This window comes from Thalassophryne amazonica, chromosome 1, assembly GCF_902500255.1.
Source record: "Thalassophryne amazonica chromosome 1, fThaAma1.1, whole genome shotgun sequence".
Classification (NCBI taxonomy): Eukaryota; Metazoa; Chordata; class Actinopteri; order Batrachoidiformes; family Batrachoididae; genus Thalassophryne; species Thalassophryne amazonica.
In genome coordinates, this window is record NC_047103.1 from 35,352,783 (window position 1) to 35,371,323 (window position 18,541).

Below are 18,541 nucleotides of genomic sequence, written 5' to 3' on the forward strand. Positions count from 1 at the left end.
ATTGAAAACTGGCTTAAAGGTGAAAGTTTATTTAATGTCTATTCATAGACATTGAATAAACTTTATCATTTAGAGCGGTTTTCAAATGGGTTTTCATTGGACAGTCTTGCTAGCTAGGTCTCAAAATTATAATTGGTTATAATTTACTCATTGTCCAGGTGAAAAATACCACTATTCAAAATTACTTTTAAAAATGGTCTAAACTTGAATGTTTTTTCCAACATCTACAAATAGACCTTGAAAAAACGTACAATTCTGAACAATTTTTGAATGTCTTTACAACGGTGGGTGTAGATGTTTTTTAAATGTCTTCTCAACATAGAAATGCTCACTGGGGTCGGTCTGAGGTGTGCTGGTGCAGCTGACAGTAACTAAAGGCACTCAGACACAATGCAAACAAGAGCGTGGACAGTCCACAGAGAGAAACATTACTCGTCCGTGTGTCTAACTGGAGTTCACTGATTTACTGAGACTGTACCTCTGTGTTTACATCCAGATATATCGCTGCTCTCAGCAGCGTTTCAGACCTGTCACTGTGTTTAGACCTCACACACACACACACACACACACACACACACACACACACACACACACACACACACACACACACACACACACACACACACACACACACACCTCATTCCAGCCTCCGTTTTCAGCCACACAATCAATCAGCCTGTCGTCGCTTCATCAACCAATCAAAAACCTCACAAATGTCTTCAATAAACCAATTATGAAAGAGAACGAATGCCAAAAACTGCTTTCACACCTGTGTGTACACAATGAAAACGGAAGCTGTGTGACCTAACTCAAGCATGTGTTCCAGTATATCACAATATAGGAGTCTGGAAGTTTGCGCTGGTGCATCCAGCCCTGCGCGTCACGGCATCCATCCCTGGAGCCTGAATGGCAACCATACAGACACACAACCAGTCCGTCTCCACCTCCTTAAAGTAGCTGTCTGTTTGTCGGGGCAGGTCTCTCAACACTGAGACACCTGTGTGCTTAATGATGTCCATGTTTTCAAAATGTAGCTGACGTTCCCTCACAATTTAAGTGCAACACCTCATCTAAATAACTGTTCATCTCACACAAAGTCATTCGGCAGTCAAAGATCCTCAGAGGACCCCTAGTACCAAACATGCCTTTAGGTGACTGGTTAGTGTCTAAGTCTGACAACCACACAGTAAGACAGGAAGTACCAGGAGTTCCAAGGACTTGGATCATCAGTCTCCTCCAAATGTATCAGCTTTGACAATCCCCTCCATCAAGATATATCATATCTTTCAGTCTCAAAGACAGAGGACCATTGAAACATGCACTTAATGCTGTTTCTCCGATGGTTTCTCTTTGTAGAACCTGAGCAGCGTCAGACATGGCGTCTGATGTAAAAGTTGCCAAATCAAGATGTGGATCCATGGAGATCCACCATAGTATAATCATGACGGAGGTGCACCATTACACCCTGACCTCTAACAGTATAATCACTATCATAACACATATGCCTTCTCTCTCATCTTAAATCACTTATCTGACATCATGTCGCGAGGGCAACAGCTCCAGCAGGGGACCCCAGACTTCCCTTTCCCGAGCACATTGACCACCTCTGACTGGGGGATCCTGAGACATTCCCAGGTGTGTGTGGAGATATAATCTCTCCACCTAGTCCTGGGTCTTCTCCCAGATGGACGTGTCTGGAACACCTCCCTAGGGAGGCGCCCAGGTGGCATCCTTACCAGATGCCCGAACCACCTCAGCTGGCTCCTTTCAATGCGAAGAGGCAGTGGCTCTACTCAGTGCCCCCCATGGATGACCAAGCTTCTCATCCTATCTCTAATGGAGACACCAGCCACCCTCTTAAGGAAGACCATTTCGGCCACTTGTACCAGCAATGTACATCTTTCGGTCATGACCAAACCAACATGACCATAGGTGAGAGTAGGAATGAAGATTAGCCAGTAGATCAAGAGCTTCACCTTTTGGCTCAGCTCCCTTTTTAATCACAACAGTACGGTAGAGAGAATGCAATACCGTCCCTGCTGTGCCGATTCTCCGGCTGATCTCACTCTCCATTGTCCCCTCACTCGTGAACAAGACCCTGAGGTACTTGAACTCCTTCACTTGGGGCAAGACCACATTCCCTATCTGGAGTTGGCTTTCTATTGGTTTCCTGCTGAGAACCATGGCCTCAGATTTAGAGGTACTGATCCTCATTGCACACTCGACTGTGAACCGATCCAGTGAGTGCTGGAGGTCACAGGCTGATGATGCTAACAGGACCACATCATCTGCAAAAAGCAGTGATGAGACACTGAACCCACCAAACTGGAAACCCTCCTCCCCTGACTACACCTCGATATCCTGTCCATGAATATCACAAACAGGACTGGTGACATATTCCTTTTATTTTTAAATGAATGTGTGTTCACTAGTTTTTGAGTTATAGGTGGTCGTTATCTCTTTTTAATAAACTATATTTCCAAGTTTCAAAAACACTCGTTCTCATTATCTGTTAGTAGACCGGCTGCTGTCACGTAGACATCATAGCCTGTAATATAGACATCCTGGACAAAATAACAGCGTGTCTTCCTTTATAAAAGAACAGTGTGGATAAAGTACGAAATGTACGTTCTTACTTTGAAGTATGCCTCAGTCCTCAGGCTCCTGATTATTTTCAAATAATGACAGATGGATTCTTCTTTTTCTTTCCTGTTTGCCTGTCTCTGCAGGAGTGCGGCTGTATACGACTTTGAATTTTCTACAGTAGCAGATAATTGACTCGTTTTGTGTGTTTGGATTTTCTATTAACTTTAGAAACATTTACACTGATGTGTAAATTGCTGCAGCGCTGAAGAAAAACTTTAAAGTTCACTGAAACACTGAATAAACACTGAACTGGCTGCATTTATCATTAAAATTTTAACAAATTCAACCATTTATATTTGACATGCTTTAATAAAATACACATTTTGCTTACATTGTCATGATCAGCTAAAAGATACATATTTCTTGCAGTTAATACCTTATCTTGTGTTCTCTTGAAATATTACAGCAGATAATTTACATTTTAAAAATTGTGATCTTATAATTTGCATGGATCTTTGGTGTTTGATAGAAGAAAGACTCAAACTACTGCTAAAAGTCATTGCATTTCGGTAAAGGGTGTTAGAGTGTGGAATGATTGTTTAGATTGTATTAAAGTATCTAGTACATTGGCTTGTTTTAAAAGACTGTATAAAAGATAATATATTAACTTGTTATAGTTTGCATAATTAAGTAAACTGCCTGTGTGGCTATTTTTTGTTTGTTTGTCTGTTGTATTACTTTGTTTGTTTAACTGCGTTACATTACTGACTGGTAATTGTTTTTTCGTGTTTATTTTTTGTTTGTACACAGAAACTGATGTACGGGGTGGGCGTTTATAAGCTTCTGCTTCTGCCCACACCCTTTCAACACCACTAAATTGGTAAATTGTTTGAGTTTTGTTCTATATGTTTTAATTTTTGTTTTCTCTTGACTTGTTTTGTAAATGAGAGATTTTGTTTGTGCATGCTGAATAAATCAGTCATTCATTCATTTATTCATCTAATTTCCTTAAAGTTATGACTTTAGTTACATGTGGTAACTGTACGTTTTCTGAAATAAACCTATTCTTGAAACCTCTCACTCAAAAACAGTTAGATGCCCACCCCCCAAAAAATATAGGTGCAAACACAGACAGATCTAGCAATAAATAAAAGGTTTATTTTCCAGTAAAACATAGCTGACAAACTGCAACATGCACAGATTAAAAAAAAAAAAACTATGCAGTGCAGACAACATGACAAACAAACCAACAAAGACAAACAAAAAGCCTCAGACTAATAAAGTGTGCCTGATAACAGGACACAGGTGTGTGATTACAAAATTTTGTGCAGCTGTGCAGCAGAGCAGAGCTCGAGGATGGTGCATTCCCAAACATGGACACTAGAGGGAGACAGGCACAAGGGGACAGACACAAAACAAGCAGATGAACCATTGTGAGAGAGCACATAGAAAAGCCCAAAAAGTCCAGAAAAGATCCTACCAAAAACACAAATCTGACCAACGCAGGAAGACAGATATAACAAAAAATATGTTTTTCTTATAGTTACATTTCCATGGTATTATCAGTTATCAAGTTGTTCACCAATGGATATGGCTTTATACACCCTTCAGAAAACTATACACCCTTGTGTGGTTTTCTTCAGAAACCATACATCCTTGTGTATGGTTTTCGGTTCATGGCCGAAGGGTGTATAGTTTTCTTCAGGGTGTATAAAGCCATATTCATTTGGTGAACAACTTGATAACGATTTTATCATATACAGTAGTGTTCAGAATAATAGTAGTGCTATGTGACTAAAAAGATTAATCCAGGTTTTGAGTATATTTATTATTGTTACATGGGAAACAAGGTACCAGTAGATTCAGTAGAGTCTCACAAATCCAACAAAACCAACCATTCATGATATGCACACTCTTAAGGCTATGATATAGCGAGGGATCACTGGTGGTCCCTCGCTATATCACGGGAGTTACGTTCTAAAAATAACCCGCGACAGGCGAAATCCGAGAAGTAGTCAGCGTTATTTTTTTCAGTTATTATAGATGTTTTAAGGCTGTAAAACCCCTCACTACACACTTTATACACGTTTCTCAAACAGGCATTAACATTTTCTCACTTTTCTCTCCTGTGTAAACACTCAAAGTTCAAACCTTAGTAGAAAAAATTAGAATGTTTTCCTATAAATAATTATGATGGCTTTTAGAATTAACGAATTTAATTTTAACGATCAACCTATGAGGTTGGACACGTAAGAAATTATTAATAGTGACTCACCAGTATTTCACAGTTCCTCTGACCGCGCCTCTGCGTCGTGGCGCCGCTCCGCTGTCCAGATTGGCTGGTTACTCGGGTGGTATGAAAAATATTAGCCGTCCGCGAAAACGGTGTATTGCTATTTATTCTTTAGTGTTTTATCCAATCATATTGGCGTATCATTTATAGGTATATAATATATTATATAATATCACTGTCTGTGTTCACCCTGCCTTCAGTGTTGCCATTTGCTGACTTTCTTGCAAACTCTGGCAACTTTCCAAACCCTCTTGATGATTTATTTTCTCAAAAGCGACTAGCGATAAATGGAGCTACTTTTCCTGGCATCACTGGAGACTTTTCTGGTGTTTGGCGACTGAAAAGTGAAAGCACGTATTGATCTAGTCTCTGTTCTCACCGAGCGGCAGCGGGTCTGCCCACCTCCGCTGCTGCTGCAAAGCCACAGAGCCCAAAGCACTGAGCGGAGGGATATCTACAATTCTCTGCGTTCAAACATGTAACGTGCGATGCCTCCGCTCTGTGGCTGTTCCCACATTGAATGGCAAACCTTACTCAGACTCAGTCAGCCTTCACCTCGTTTGCTGCACTGAATGCCCTGGCTTTGAGAAGTTATTTTACTGTAAGAAGTGATAGACAATTTTAATGGCAAAATAAATAGACAAACCAAGAATCAAGTTTATTTGTAGTTCTGAATATTATTAAGGTGTTTTTACTCCTTTTTTTGTCTCTCCCACAACGGTTTTGTATCAAAACTTTATTTCAACAAATACATTAACAGTAAACAAACAAAGGCCGAGGCCACAATAACATTCACACTATTATCATTATAAATAGAAAGAGATAGAAAAAAATAATAAAATAAATTGTACAATAACAAAAGTAAAGGGATTATTTTACATTAATTCTCTTTAAAAAAAATCCTTATTGACCATGACAGTTTTATGACATTTGGGAGAATCTATAAGCTGAATACTGCTTATATATTGTTCAAATTCAGCCAGACGTCCATGTAAATTCCTTTTCAATGCTCTGCATTTATGAATATGGAATTTATCAAACAAAAGAGCAACGTGGGCCCGCCCTCCTGTGGGTTCACCACCTGCAGAGGAGGCCATGGGGGTCGGGTGCAGAGAGGACTGGGTGGCGGTCGAGAGCGGGTGGCCCGGCGGCCCGGTCTGCGCTCACAGCCTCTGGCTATTGGGACGAGGAATGTCACCTCGCTGGGGGGAAGGAGCCTGAGCTTGTGAGGGAGGTTGAGAGGTACCAACTAGAGATAGTCAGGCTCACCTCCACGAACAGATTGGGGTCTGGTACCCAACTCCTGGAGAGGGGCTGGGCGCTCCATTTTTCTGGCATTGCCCATGGGGAGAGGTGGCGGACAGGGGTAGCATTGCTCCCCAGCTCAGTCGCCATGTGTTGGAGTTCACCCTGGTGAATGAGAGGGTCGCGTCCCTACGCCTTCGGGTCTGGGACAGGTCTCTGATACGCATTGTTGTCTCGGCTTATGGGCCGAGCGGCAGTGCAGAGTACCCTACCTTCGTGGAGTCCCTGGGAGGGGTACTAGATAGTGCTCCCACTGGGGACTCCATTGTTCTCTTGAGGGACTTCAACGCCCACGTGGGCGGCGACAGTGAGACCTGGAGGAGGGGTGATCGGGAAGCATGGCCTCCCTGATCTGAACCCAAATGGTGTTCAGTTGTTGGACTTTTGTTGTTGTCCATCATGAACACCATGTTCGAGCACAAAGGTGTCCATAAGTACACGTGGCACCAGGACACCCTGAGCCGGAGGTCAATGATCGACTTTGTAGTCATATCATCTGACCTTCAGCCATGTGTCTCGGACACTCGGGTGAAGAGAGGGGCTGAGCTGTCAACCGATCACCACCTGGTGGTGAGTTGGATCCGCTGGGAGGGGAGGAAGCCGGTCAGACATGGAAGGCCCAAACGTATCATGAGGGTCTGCCGGGAATGACTGGCAGAACCCTCTGTTAGCGAGGTCTTCAATTCCCACCTCCCGGAGAGATTCTCCTAAATCCAGGGGGAGATTGGAGACATGGAGTCCAAGTGGACCATGTTCTCCACCTCCATTGTCGATGTGGCCACTCGCAGCTGTGGTCGCAGGGTCTCTGGTGCCTGTCACGGCGGCAATCCCCAAACCCAGTGGTGGACGCCAGGATAAGGGATGCTGTCAAGCTGAAGAAGGAGTCCTACTTGTCTTTGTTGGCAGGTGGGACTCCGGAGGCAGCTAACAGGTACTGGCAGGCCAAACATGCTGCAGCCTGTGCGGTCGCAGAGGCAAAAACTCGGGTCTGGGAGGAGTTCGAGGAGGCCATGGAGGAGGCCTATTGGTTGGCCTCGAAGAAATTCTGGCAAACCATCCGACGCCTCCGGAGGTGGAAGCAGCACTCCACCAACCCTATCTACAGTGCGGGTGGTGAACTGTTGACCAAGACCGGGTATGTTGTCGGGCAGTGGAAGGAATACTTCGAGGATCTCCTCAATCCCACTGTCACGTCTTCCGAAGAGGAAGCAGAGACTGGGGACTCAGAGGCAGACTCATCCATTACCCAGGCCGAAGTCACTGAGGTGATCAGAAAGCTCCACGGTGGCAAGGCTCCTGGGGTGGATGAAATCCGTCCTGAGTACCTTAAGTCTCTGGATGTTGTGGGACTGTCTTGGTTGACACGTCTCTGCAAGATCGCGTGGCGGTCGGGGACAGTGCCTCTGGATTGGCAGACCGGGGTGGTGATCCCTCTGTTTAAGAAGGGGGTTCCAACTACAGGGGGAATCACACTCCTCAGCCTCCCCAGTAAGGTCTATTCCAGAGTACTGAAGAGCAGAATTCGACCGATAGTCGAACCTCGGATTCAGGAGGAGCAGTGTGGTTTTCGTCCTGGTCGCAGCACAATGGACCAGCTCTATACCCTCTTTCGGGTGCTCGAGGGTTCATGGGAGTTCGCCCAACCAGTCCACATGTGTTTTGTGGATCTGGAGAAGGCGTTCGACCGTGTCCCTTGAGGCGCCCTGTGGGGGGTGCTCCGGGAGTACGGGGTCCGCGGTCCTTTGTTAAGGGCTATCCGGTCCCTGTACGACCGCAGCAGGAACTTGGTTTTCACTGTCGGTAGTAAGTCAAGCCTGTTTCCAGTTCACGTCGGCCTCAGTCAGGGCTGCCCTTTGTCACTGGTTCTGTTCATTACCTTTATGGACAGAATTTCTAGGCACAGTCAGGGTGTAGAGGGGGTCCACAGAGTCTCGTCTCTGCTGTTTGCGGACGATGTGGTTCTGTTGGCTTTGTCAAATCAGGACCTTCAGCCTGCACTGGAGCGGTTTGCAGCTGAGTGTGAAGTGTCCGGGATGAAAATCAGCACCTCCAAATCCGAGGCCATGGTTCTTGACCGTAAAAAAGTGCTTTGCCCTCTTCAGGTCAGTGGAGTATCCTTGCCTCAAGTGGAGGAGTTTAAGTATCTTGGGGTCTTGTTCATGAGAGAACTTGAATACCTCCATGTTGCTCAATTTCCTCATGAATTTCTGAGCGAAAATTCCAGCACGACTGGAATTTCCGACATTCCGAGGATTTTGAATGCAGCACAAGCTCCCTTAGCTACTTCACAAATATAAGCAACCAATCACAGCAGAGAAGGAAATAGAACAGGCCAATCAGAGAGGTGGTGGGTGTGGTTCAAGGACTGGTTTATTTGTGGCTGCAATTTCCACCCAATGCATCCCCCTTTTTAAAAAAGCATATTAATAACACTTCTTATGGAAAAGGCACCATGACAGATTATTTTTATGTCTAATAACAGTGCTGCAGCATATTTTTAAATATGACTTAAATTAGGACATTTGCATAATACAAATTACAGCATTTCCCAAATATAGGTCGTGGTCTTTTTAATTTGAGAGGCCTTAGAAGTCATAGTCCCATGTAATTTATATTCTGGTGTGACATATAACCCAGAAAACGCGTACAAGAAAAGGTGCTCTCCTTGTTAGCGATTTTATATAGCCGCTGTCTGTAATTCTGTTTGAAGACTTTTCTGTCTACATTTCAGCTTCTCAAAACAAAGCTATAAATAGAAAGCAGCAAAGGATAAACTGACTATTTAATCCACCGCTGTCTAACAAACAACATAATCTCTGTAATGTGAAAAAGGTTCTACACACAAAGATTCATTACCAGATAGCAAATGAAAAACTATCATGGTACTTTGACAGCTGCTCCAGTTTCCCATCTTGGATCGTATTTCCACCTCTTTCTGACGTACGGGCTACACAATAATAACTCCAGTACTGCGTCAACCCTCCTTTTTGAATATTAGATTAGTTTAAATTACCAGTCATACCAATAAATGCTTTCACTGTTGAATCCACTGTGATGCTAAAAAAGGTAAAATCTCATTAAAATCAAACGGCCCCACATATAGTGCACAAAGATAAATGTAAAATGGTTTTTAACGTGTTTGCTAATGTGCAGCGGCTGGGAATACTGCACTAAAACAAAACACAGTTCTTATAACTTCAAACATGCAACAATGTTTGGGAATGCCGTTTATCAATTTCATTAAAGTAGACCTGCATTGAAATAAATGTGGTCAGATTTCAGAAAGAAATAGCTGATATGTATTTATAAGACCCTTGTGAATGCAGTAAAGTAAATCTGTAAGCCCAAATTCGTAATTCAGTGGAAAAATCTTCGTGTAAAAATGACAAATTTGCAGCTAAAATTTAGCCCTCTATGAAAACTCTTTGTACAGCCGTATCATTTCCATGACATCAGGGACAAGACGACGCGCTCCCGCGTTCAGTCCGATCCCGCATTGAAATTGATTTTATCTGTTAGTAATGTTACTTATACACGTCCTGGTTTCAACATCCAAAAGTAAGCTGCAATGAATGTGAGATACAGATCTGTGTGCTCAGATCAGCAACGACATCGACAGCGGGCGCCGTTCTTCCTCTCTCGCTCTCTGCCTCCGCTGCGCTTATTAAGTCTGCGGGCTCGTTAACGAGCTCGTTAACCGCCGACGCGGACCACTCACACCGCCCGTGTCTGCTTTGCAGCCGGTGCTGTGCCAGATTCAGCGCACAACACCGGCATCGCCTCTCTGTCTACTGAATGGAGCTGTTTTAATGCGAAGCGGCCGGTACACCTGTTGCTGCAAGGACAGACTTCTTGCGGTAAAATCCACAGCACCGCACGTCTCTGCAATCAGAGCCCCAGAGCTCCATGGACGCTGAGAGAGGGTTATATATTTTTAATGACTGGGATTCTTTGCGGGTCTCGCCTCCATATCCCACGATGGTACCAGAGGCGAACGACAGTAGATTTTCAATGCGACACCACTCAATCAAACGGGCATATGAAAAAGTCCCCCAAAATAATTTTCAAGCACAAATAAAAGAAATGTGTACTCACCAAACGTGCCGCAAGACAATAGGGTCTTGTCCGTGACGTCTCGGCAGCGTCCATGATGAGAGGGACAATTTGCGGAGGGCTAAATGTTAGCTGTAAATTTGCCATTTTCAAATGAAGATTTCTCCGTTGAATGACAGATCTGGGCTTCCAGATTTACTTTACTACATTCAGAAGGATCTTATGTGTAAATGTAAGTCATTTTTTGTTCAAAAAATCTGACTGCATTTTTTTCAATGCAGGTCTCCTTTAAGCCACTAAAGAATTCTTCATATTATATGTTTCTCTGCTGAGCAGAAAGGGTAAAGCTACGGGAGTGAGGGCAAAGAAGGGCTGCCCGTCTAACGCCGCCTCTGCCTGCAGAGTCTTCCACTGCCCCGTCTGCATTCTGAAGGAGCTTATCTTGCTGCCACCACGTCCTGGCACCAGATCAGCAGCGTGAAAATGCAGATAAAGTGAAACCTCTCATACGGAGTGCAGACGCACTCAAAAAAAAACTGATGCATTAGATGAACTCAGTTCAATTATGAGCAGGATTTCCATCTAATAAATATATGTAGCCACAACTCAAATAAAGCACATCCATGCAAGATAATTAAATTTAAATTAGTTGGGACTCTCTCTCTCTCTCTCTCTCTCTCTCTCTCTCATATATATATATATATATATATATATATATACATACATTAGATGAAAATCCTGCACATTATTGAATTGAGTTCATCCGATGAGTCATTTGTTTGTGTGATCAAAAAAATGACTCATTGGATTGGATTCCATCTAATAAATATATGTACAACCCCTGGCAAAAATTATGGAATCACCGGCCTCGGAGGATGTTCATTCAGTTGTTTAATTTTGTAGAAAAAAAGCAGATCACAGACATGACACAAAACTAAAGTCATTTCAAATGGCAACTTTCTGGCTTTAAGAAACACTATAAGAAATCAGGAAAAAAAATTGTGGCAGTCAGTAACGGTTACTTTTTTAGACCAAGCAGAGGGAAAAAATATGGAATCACTCAATTCTGAGGAAAAAATTATGGAATCATGAAAAACAAAAGAATGCTCCAACACATCACTAGTATTTTGTTGCACCACCTCTGGCTTTTATAACAGCTTGCAGTCTCTGAGGCATGGACTTAATGAGTGACAAACAGTACTCTTCATCAATCTGGCTCCAGCTTTCTCTGATTGCTGTTGCCAGATCAGCTTTGCAGGTTGGAGCCTTATCATGGACCATTTTCTTCAACTTCCACCAAAGATTTTCAATTGGATTAAGATCTGGACTACTTGCAGGCCATGACATTGACCCTGTGTGTCTTTTTGCAAGGAATATTTTCACAGTTTTTGCTCTATGGCAAGATGCATTATCATCTTGAAAAATGATTTCATCATCCCCAAACATCCTTTCAATTGATGGGATAAGAAAAGTGTCCAAAATATCAACGTAAACTTGTGCATTTATTGATGATGTAATGACAGCCATCTCCCCAGTGCCTTTACCTGACATGCAGCCCCATATCATCAATGACTGTGGAAATTTACATGTTCTCTTCAGGCAGTCATCTTTATAAATCTCATTGGAACGGCACCAAATAAAAGTTCCAGCATCATCACCTTGCCCAATGCAGATTCGAGATTCATCACTGAATATGACTTTCATCCAGTCATCCACAGTCCACGATCGCTTTTCCTTAGCCCATTGTAACCTTGTTTTTTTCTGTTTAGGTGTTAATGATGGCTTTCGTTTATCTTTTCTGTATGTAAATCCCATTTCCTTTAGGCGGTTTCTTACAGTTTGGTCACAGACGTTGACTCCAGTTTCCTCCCATTCGTTCCTCATTTGTTTTGTTGTGCATTTTCGATTTTTGAGACATACTGCTTTAAGTTTTCTGTCTTGATGCTTTGATGTCTTCCTTGGTCTACCAGTATGTTTGCCTTTAACAACCTTCCCATGTTGTTTGTATTTGGTCCAGAGTTTAGACACAGCTGACTGTGAACAACCAACATCTTTTGCAACATTGCATGATGATTTACCCTCTTTTAAGAGTTTGATAATCCTCTCCTTTGTTTCAATTGACATCTCTCATGTTGGAGCCATGATTCATGTCAGTCCACTTGCTGCAACAGCTCTCCAAGGTGTGATCACTCCTTTTTAGATGCAGACTAATGAGCAGATCTGATTTGATGCAGGTGTTAGTTTTGGGGATGAAAATTTACAGGGTGATTCCATAATTTATTCCTCAGAATTGAGTGAGTCCATATTTTTTTCCCTCTGCTTGGTCTAAAAAAGTAACCGTTACTGACTGCCACAATTATTTTTCCTGATTTCTTATAGTGTTTCTTAAAGCCAGAAAGTTGCCATTTGAAATGACTTTAGTTTTGTGTCATGTCTGTGATCTGCTTTTTTTCTACAAAATTAAACAACTGAATGAACATCCTCCGAGGCTGGTGATTCCATAATTTTTGCCAGGGGTTGTATGTAGTCCCAACTAAATTAAATTACATTGTCTTGCATGAATGTGCTTTGTTTGAGTTTGGGGCTAAATACGTTTATTAGACGGAAATCCTGCATATAATTGAATTGAGTTCATCCAGTGAGCCATTTTTTTGAGTGCAGTTGTGATCACAACTTTATACACATGCGTGACATGAATTTCATGACAAAACGAGGCTCAAGTTGTTTGTAGAATGACTGTAGAACATACATCTTTGGTCCACGCTTAAAATTTATTTATGGATTTTCTGACATCAACATAGACTTAAAATGATAAATGCACACTTAGATTATTAATTCAGCTCTGTTAAAACTTCCAAAATGTCTTTTAACCTGCCAAGACCAACTTCCTAAACTTGCTATTTGTGATGAAGATTAAGTACAGCTGGTAGTGTAGTAAAATGTGTTTATTTAACAGAACTCACTGAACTGACCAACGCAGAACAACAGGAAAGTCCAGGAAGCTCGAAGAGAAAAGGGGATAGTAGATTTACACAAGTCAAGAATGTCTTTTGGAGACACTTCTAAACACCTGCAGATACCAAGATCATCAGATGAAACATTTTTGCCACAGATGTTACTGGAGGTGTAACACTTTGCCAAAATCTGGAAAAAAAGACCCAAACTGTCTCACTCAGCTGAGAGGAAATTGATTTAGATGGTCAGGAAGTAACCAAGAACCACCATGGTACAGGTTTGCCATGAACTGGAAGCTGCTGAAAGTGTCACTGCCAACAGTCATTCAAGATTTACATCACCGTGGACTGAGAGGCTGCTGTGCAAGAAAGAAGTCCCTGCTCCAAACTCTACACCTTCACAATTGACTGAAGTTTCGGGCTGACCACGTGGGCAAAGAAAAAAAATCCTTTGGAGGACAGTTTTATGGTCAGATGAGACAAAGATTGAGTTGCTTGGCCGCAGTGAACCGAGGTACATTTGGAAATATGAAGGTGAGGCATTAAACCCCAAGACACCACTTGTTAAACTCAGTGGTGGGATGATCAGGATGTGAACCTGTTTTGTTCCAAGTGGAGCTGGTGCATTGAACAAAGTGTAGGGAATGATGAAGGAAGATGACTTCAGAATTCTTCTGTAAAAATTCAACCATCTGCCAGATGGTTGAATTTTGGGGGGAAAAATGTATGTTCCAACAGGACAATGACCCCAACCACAGTCGAAGGTGGTTGTGGACTGGATAAATCATACTGTCTGGTCTAATCAAAATCAAAATCATAAAACGTTTATCTGATTGTTGATTTTAGCCATTTCACGCTCCTGTTACAAGACAGTGATTGTAGTGCATTGGTAAAGTTTCCGTCTGGTAATCAGAGCTTACAGGTTACAGTGGTATTTTTTTATTTAACCAGGGTTATTTAACCGCAGGGTTCTGTATTGAGTCCCCTTTTATGTATTATTTATATCAACCCAGTGATATTCACTAATTATACAGCTGGTTTTTATTTTATTGCTCTCCACATCAGCGGCTCGATGTGGTGCAGCTGCTCGCACTGCGTTCCTGCTCACACGACACCGTCGCGTGCATGATACCGTCGCAGCAGTATCGTGCATCGGCTCGATGTTTGCGCGGTTCACTCAAACGAGCTGTTGCGCCCTGAGTCGTCCTGATTTGTACTTATTTGCGCTATGTGTTAAGGGGACCTTAAAGAAGTTGACCAAAAACATACAGTAGTCTTTATACAGTAGTCTAAATTTCTGGGGTCCACAAATCAACTGTGAGTAAAGCCGAAATGCAAGTTACACACCTGTAATAATAACAATAATAATAATAATAATATTAATAATAATAATAACTTTAGATCATTTTCAACTTTATTAAAAAAATTAAAATAAAAAACTTTAGACTTTTTTAAAATCTGTTTTTTTAATGACCTCTCATGACCCACCTGTAGTAATAGCAGTGTGGCCATGGCTCCTACTTTGGTAATCACTGCTGTAGAGGCTAGGTACATGCTGCACAGGTTCAATTATATCTCACATTCACACCTGACATTAATTTAGTGTTGCTAATAACTTTGTGGCAACGTTTGTGATGACTGACCACAATTTTTGGTTAAGCACACTTAAATAAAATCAGACCAAATCCTGAGTGAAAGATTACATTTACTGATACAACAAATTTAAATGTCACTGGATTGAACCCATACAAATTTGTTTATCATGTATACTTTCACTTTTCTGCACTTACAAGAACTATTTTTTTTCCTCATGGAAGCCAGATTAGTCTGCTTTAATTTTAATGTTGAATACGACATAAACCAATCTCTTTGTCAGCAGGATATCTTAGTCTAGAACATCACTGTCAGCTCATATCAACAAGACCTGCAATACTGCAAACCAAACACTCGCATTGAAGAGAAGAATCAAGGTGGAAAAAGGACATACTAAGAAACCATTCCAGGGGCATACATCTACGGTTTGAGACGCCTGCACTAGAATTACTGTAGAAGAAGTGAAGTCTCAGTGTCGAGCTGCCCGCTTCATCATGACTGACCACCAAAGAACTTCCACCTAAGACCTTCTCATGTAAACCAGGTGTTGACCAGCCTACAGCAACTTCAAACTAGAAGAAAGACACAGCTGTGCATCTTCCAACAAACACTGTATCATTCTAATATCATTATCATGCTAAACTATGTGAGACACAAATCTAGACTAACTAAGGGGGCATTGGAGACTGACAACATCCAGGTCTCTGGGAGCAGTTTACTTCCTAAAAAGCTGTTTCCACTGACATCAATCATTGGAACAGTACACCACCATACTTTAAAACTCCAAAGGACAGACCTCTTCAAGACATCGTTGGAGATGCACATCCTCGGCATAATCTAGACCAGTTTCACAAGCACTGCATTACAATTCAATGCTAACTTGATGGTACTAACCGATGTCAAGGACACTAGATGTAGAGCTCAAAGAAACATACATTTCATTGGAATTTGGTGGAGAAGTTGGCCATAGTTCGAGGAAAAATTTAATTTTTTGAAGACCCCAATCAATGGGTGAATCTTCTTGAGCCTACCTTATCTCTTTGATCTGGAATCAAAGACAAACACATAGGCAGACTTACTAAGGAACTGCCCTAGGTCCTGGTTGGCAACCACACAGAGAGAAATAAATGATGATGATAACATCCTAGACAAGATCAAAGATAAGTGACTGGGATCAAAGATGAGTGATTGGGCTTAGGATCTCAGCTAGGTGATTGAGATCAAAGGTCAAGATCAAAGATCAGTAATCAAAGATGAGTGAGTAGGAACAAAGATCAGGATGACAGGTCAGCGATTATGGGCAAAGATCAAGATCAAACATAAGTGCTCAAAGAGTAAGTTGGAGGAAAGATCAGCATGACGTCAAATATCAAACAGCAGTCAGCAATTGTGGTAAAAGTCAAGATCAAAGATCAGAATAAAGATGTGGGAGCAGGCACAAACACCAGGATCAAAGGCCAGCAATTAAAAACAAAGGTCAGCAATTACAGTCACAGATCATGATCAAACACAAGAGCTCAAAGAGTGAGCAGGCAGAAATATCAGCATGACAGGTCAACAATCATAAACAAAGGTCACCAATTATGCTCAAAGGTCAAGATCAAAGCTCAGCAATCAAAGATGAGTGAGCATGAACAAAGATGAATATCACAAGCCAAAAAAAAAAAAAAAAGATCTGCAATCAGGATCTTAATAAAACAACCAAAAAACATTCTTCTTACAATTAAAAATAAATCACCCTGTAAACAGTGACATAAACAGAAGAAGAAGCATTTCTCTCATGAAATGACAGTAATTCAGACTCACCATGTGGATGATGAAGACGGTTCCGAGCAAAAGCAGACCCAGCCGGTGTGTCGAGAACATGGTCACATCTTAAACTCACAAACTCACAACCTCATGCGGGAAAGTCAGAGAAAACGCCAGAAAATGAAAGATCTGCGTGTCCAAAATAAATAAATTCACAGAAAGTCTTTTTAAAAACGCGCTCTTGATCAAATAATTAATCTCTTCAAAAACAAAAAGTACAAAAACATAAAACTTAAGCTTTCAAAGAGCTCAGAATCATATCGTGTGCAGTCAGAAGGTGTGCGCGCAAAGTCGAGCGCCGGGCGCGTCCACGACACGCTTCACACAGGTCAACTCGGGGCGCGCTCCCGCCGCACTCTGCTCCAAACAGGGGAAAAATAACAACTACGCCCTCTGGTGGGAGAAGATTTCCATCATATGCATTAAAACCAAAAGGTTTTTTTTTTTTTTTGTCTGTCAACAAAATGAGTAATAAATAAATAAATAGATATTATTATAATGAAATATTATTCTTTTATTTTTTTTCATTGTGTTTGTTATTTTTGTTGCATTTTTAATTTTGGCAACACTTTGAATGTTTGAATTGAAATGGTTCTATAAATAAACATTATTCTAATTAATATTACTGATAACACATATTTGTGATAATATGACCCAGTGGCAGTACACGTGTTATAGTTTCTGCTTAATAGTCCTTTTGTTTTTAGTTTTTGTTTTAAACTTTGTTGTTCAATAAAGAAAGAAGAAAATGGAGAAAAATGGGGACAAAATGACACAGCTGTGTGTTAGCTCATTAAGGTAATAGTGAAAACATTCCTCTTTGGCGAAATCACCAGACATGGTGCAATTGGTCCCGCATTGAGTTCTTGTCATGGCAATCTCTCGGTGGCAAGGATGATTGTCTCTTGGACAGGATGGTGGAACTGTTTATCCAGGGTTGATGTAAATCAAATCAAATCAAATCAATTTTATTTATATAGCGCCAAATCACGACAACAGTTGCCCCAAGGCGCTTTATATTGCAAAGCAAAAGCCATACAATAATTACAGAAAACCCCAACGGTCAAAACGACCCCCTGTGAGCAAGCACTTGGCGACAGTGGGAAGGAAAAACTCCCTTTTAACAGGAAGAAACCTCCAGCAGAACCAGGCTCAGGGAGGGGCAGTCTTCTGCTGGGACTGGTTGGGGCTGAGGGGAGAGAATCAGGAAAAAGACATGCTGTGGAGGGGAGCAGAGATCAATCACTAATGATTAAAAGCAGAGTGGTGCATACAGAGCAAAAAGAGAAAGAAACACTCAGTGCATCATGGGAACCCCCCAGCAGGCTAAGTCTATAGGAGCATAATTAATGGATGGTTCAGGGTCACCTGATCCAGCCCTAACTATAAGCTTTAGCAAAAAGGAAAGTTTTAAGCCTAATCTTAAAAGTAGAGAGGGTGTCGGTCTCCCTGATCTGAATTGGGAGCTGGTTCCACAGGAGAGGAGCCTGAAAGCTGAAGGCTCTGCCTCCCATTCTACTCTTACAAACCCTAGGAACTACAAGTAAGTCTGCAGTCTGAGAGCGAAGCGCTCTATTGGGGTGATATGGTACTATGCGGTCCCTAAGATAAGATGGGACCTGATTATTCAAAACCTTATAAGTAAGAAGAAGAATTTTAAATTCTATTCTAGAATTAACAGGAAGCCAATGAAGAGAGGCCAATATGGGTGAAATACGCTCTCTCCTTCTAGTCCCTGTCAGTACTCTAGCTGCAACATTTTGAATTAACTGAAGGCTTTTCAGGGAACTTTTAGGACAACCTGATAATAATGAATTACAATAGTCCAGCCTAGAGGAAATAAATGCATGAATTAGTTTTTCAGCATCACTCTGAGACAAGACCTTTATAATTTTAGAGATATTGCGCAAATGTAAAAAAGCAGTCCTACATATTTGCTTAATATGCG

General features: G+C 41.7%; 1 protein-coding gene across 1 annotated transcript in view; it reads right to left on the reverse strand.

Moving 5' to 3' along the window:
- The window catches only part of LOC117508113 (vasoactive intestinal polypeptide receptor 2-like), a 106,025-nt gene extending 89,181 nt beyond the window's left edge, over window positions 1-16,844 (reverse strand). Inside the window, exon 1 of the mRNA XM_034167772.1 lies at window positions 16,591-16,844. Coding sequence (XP_034023663.1) covers window positions 16,591-16,650 — 60 coding nt within the window. The 5' untranslated portion in view covers window positions 16,651-16,844. The remainder of the gene's footprint in view (window positions 1-16,590) is intronic.
- Window positions 16,845-18,541: the final 1,697 nt, after the last annotated feature.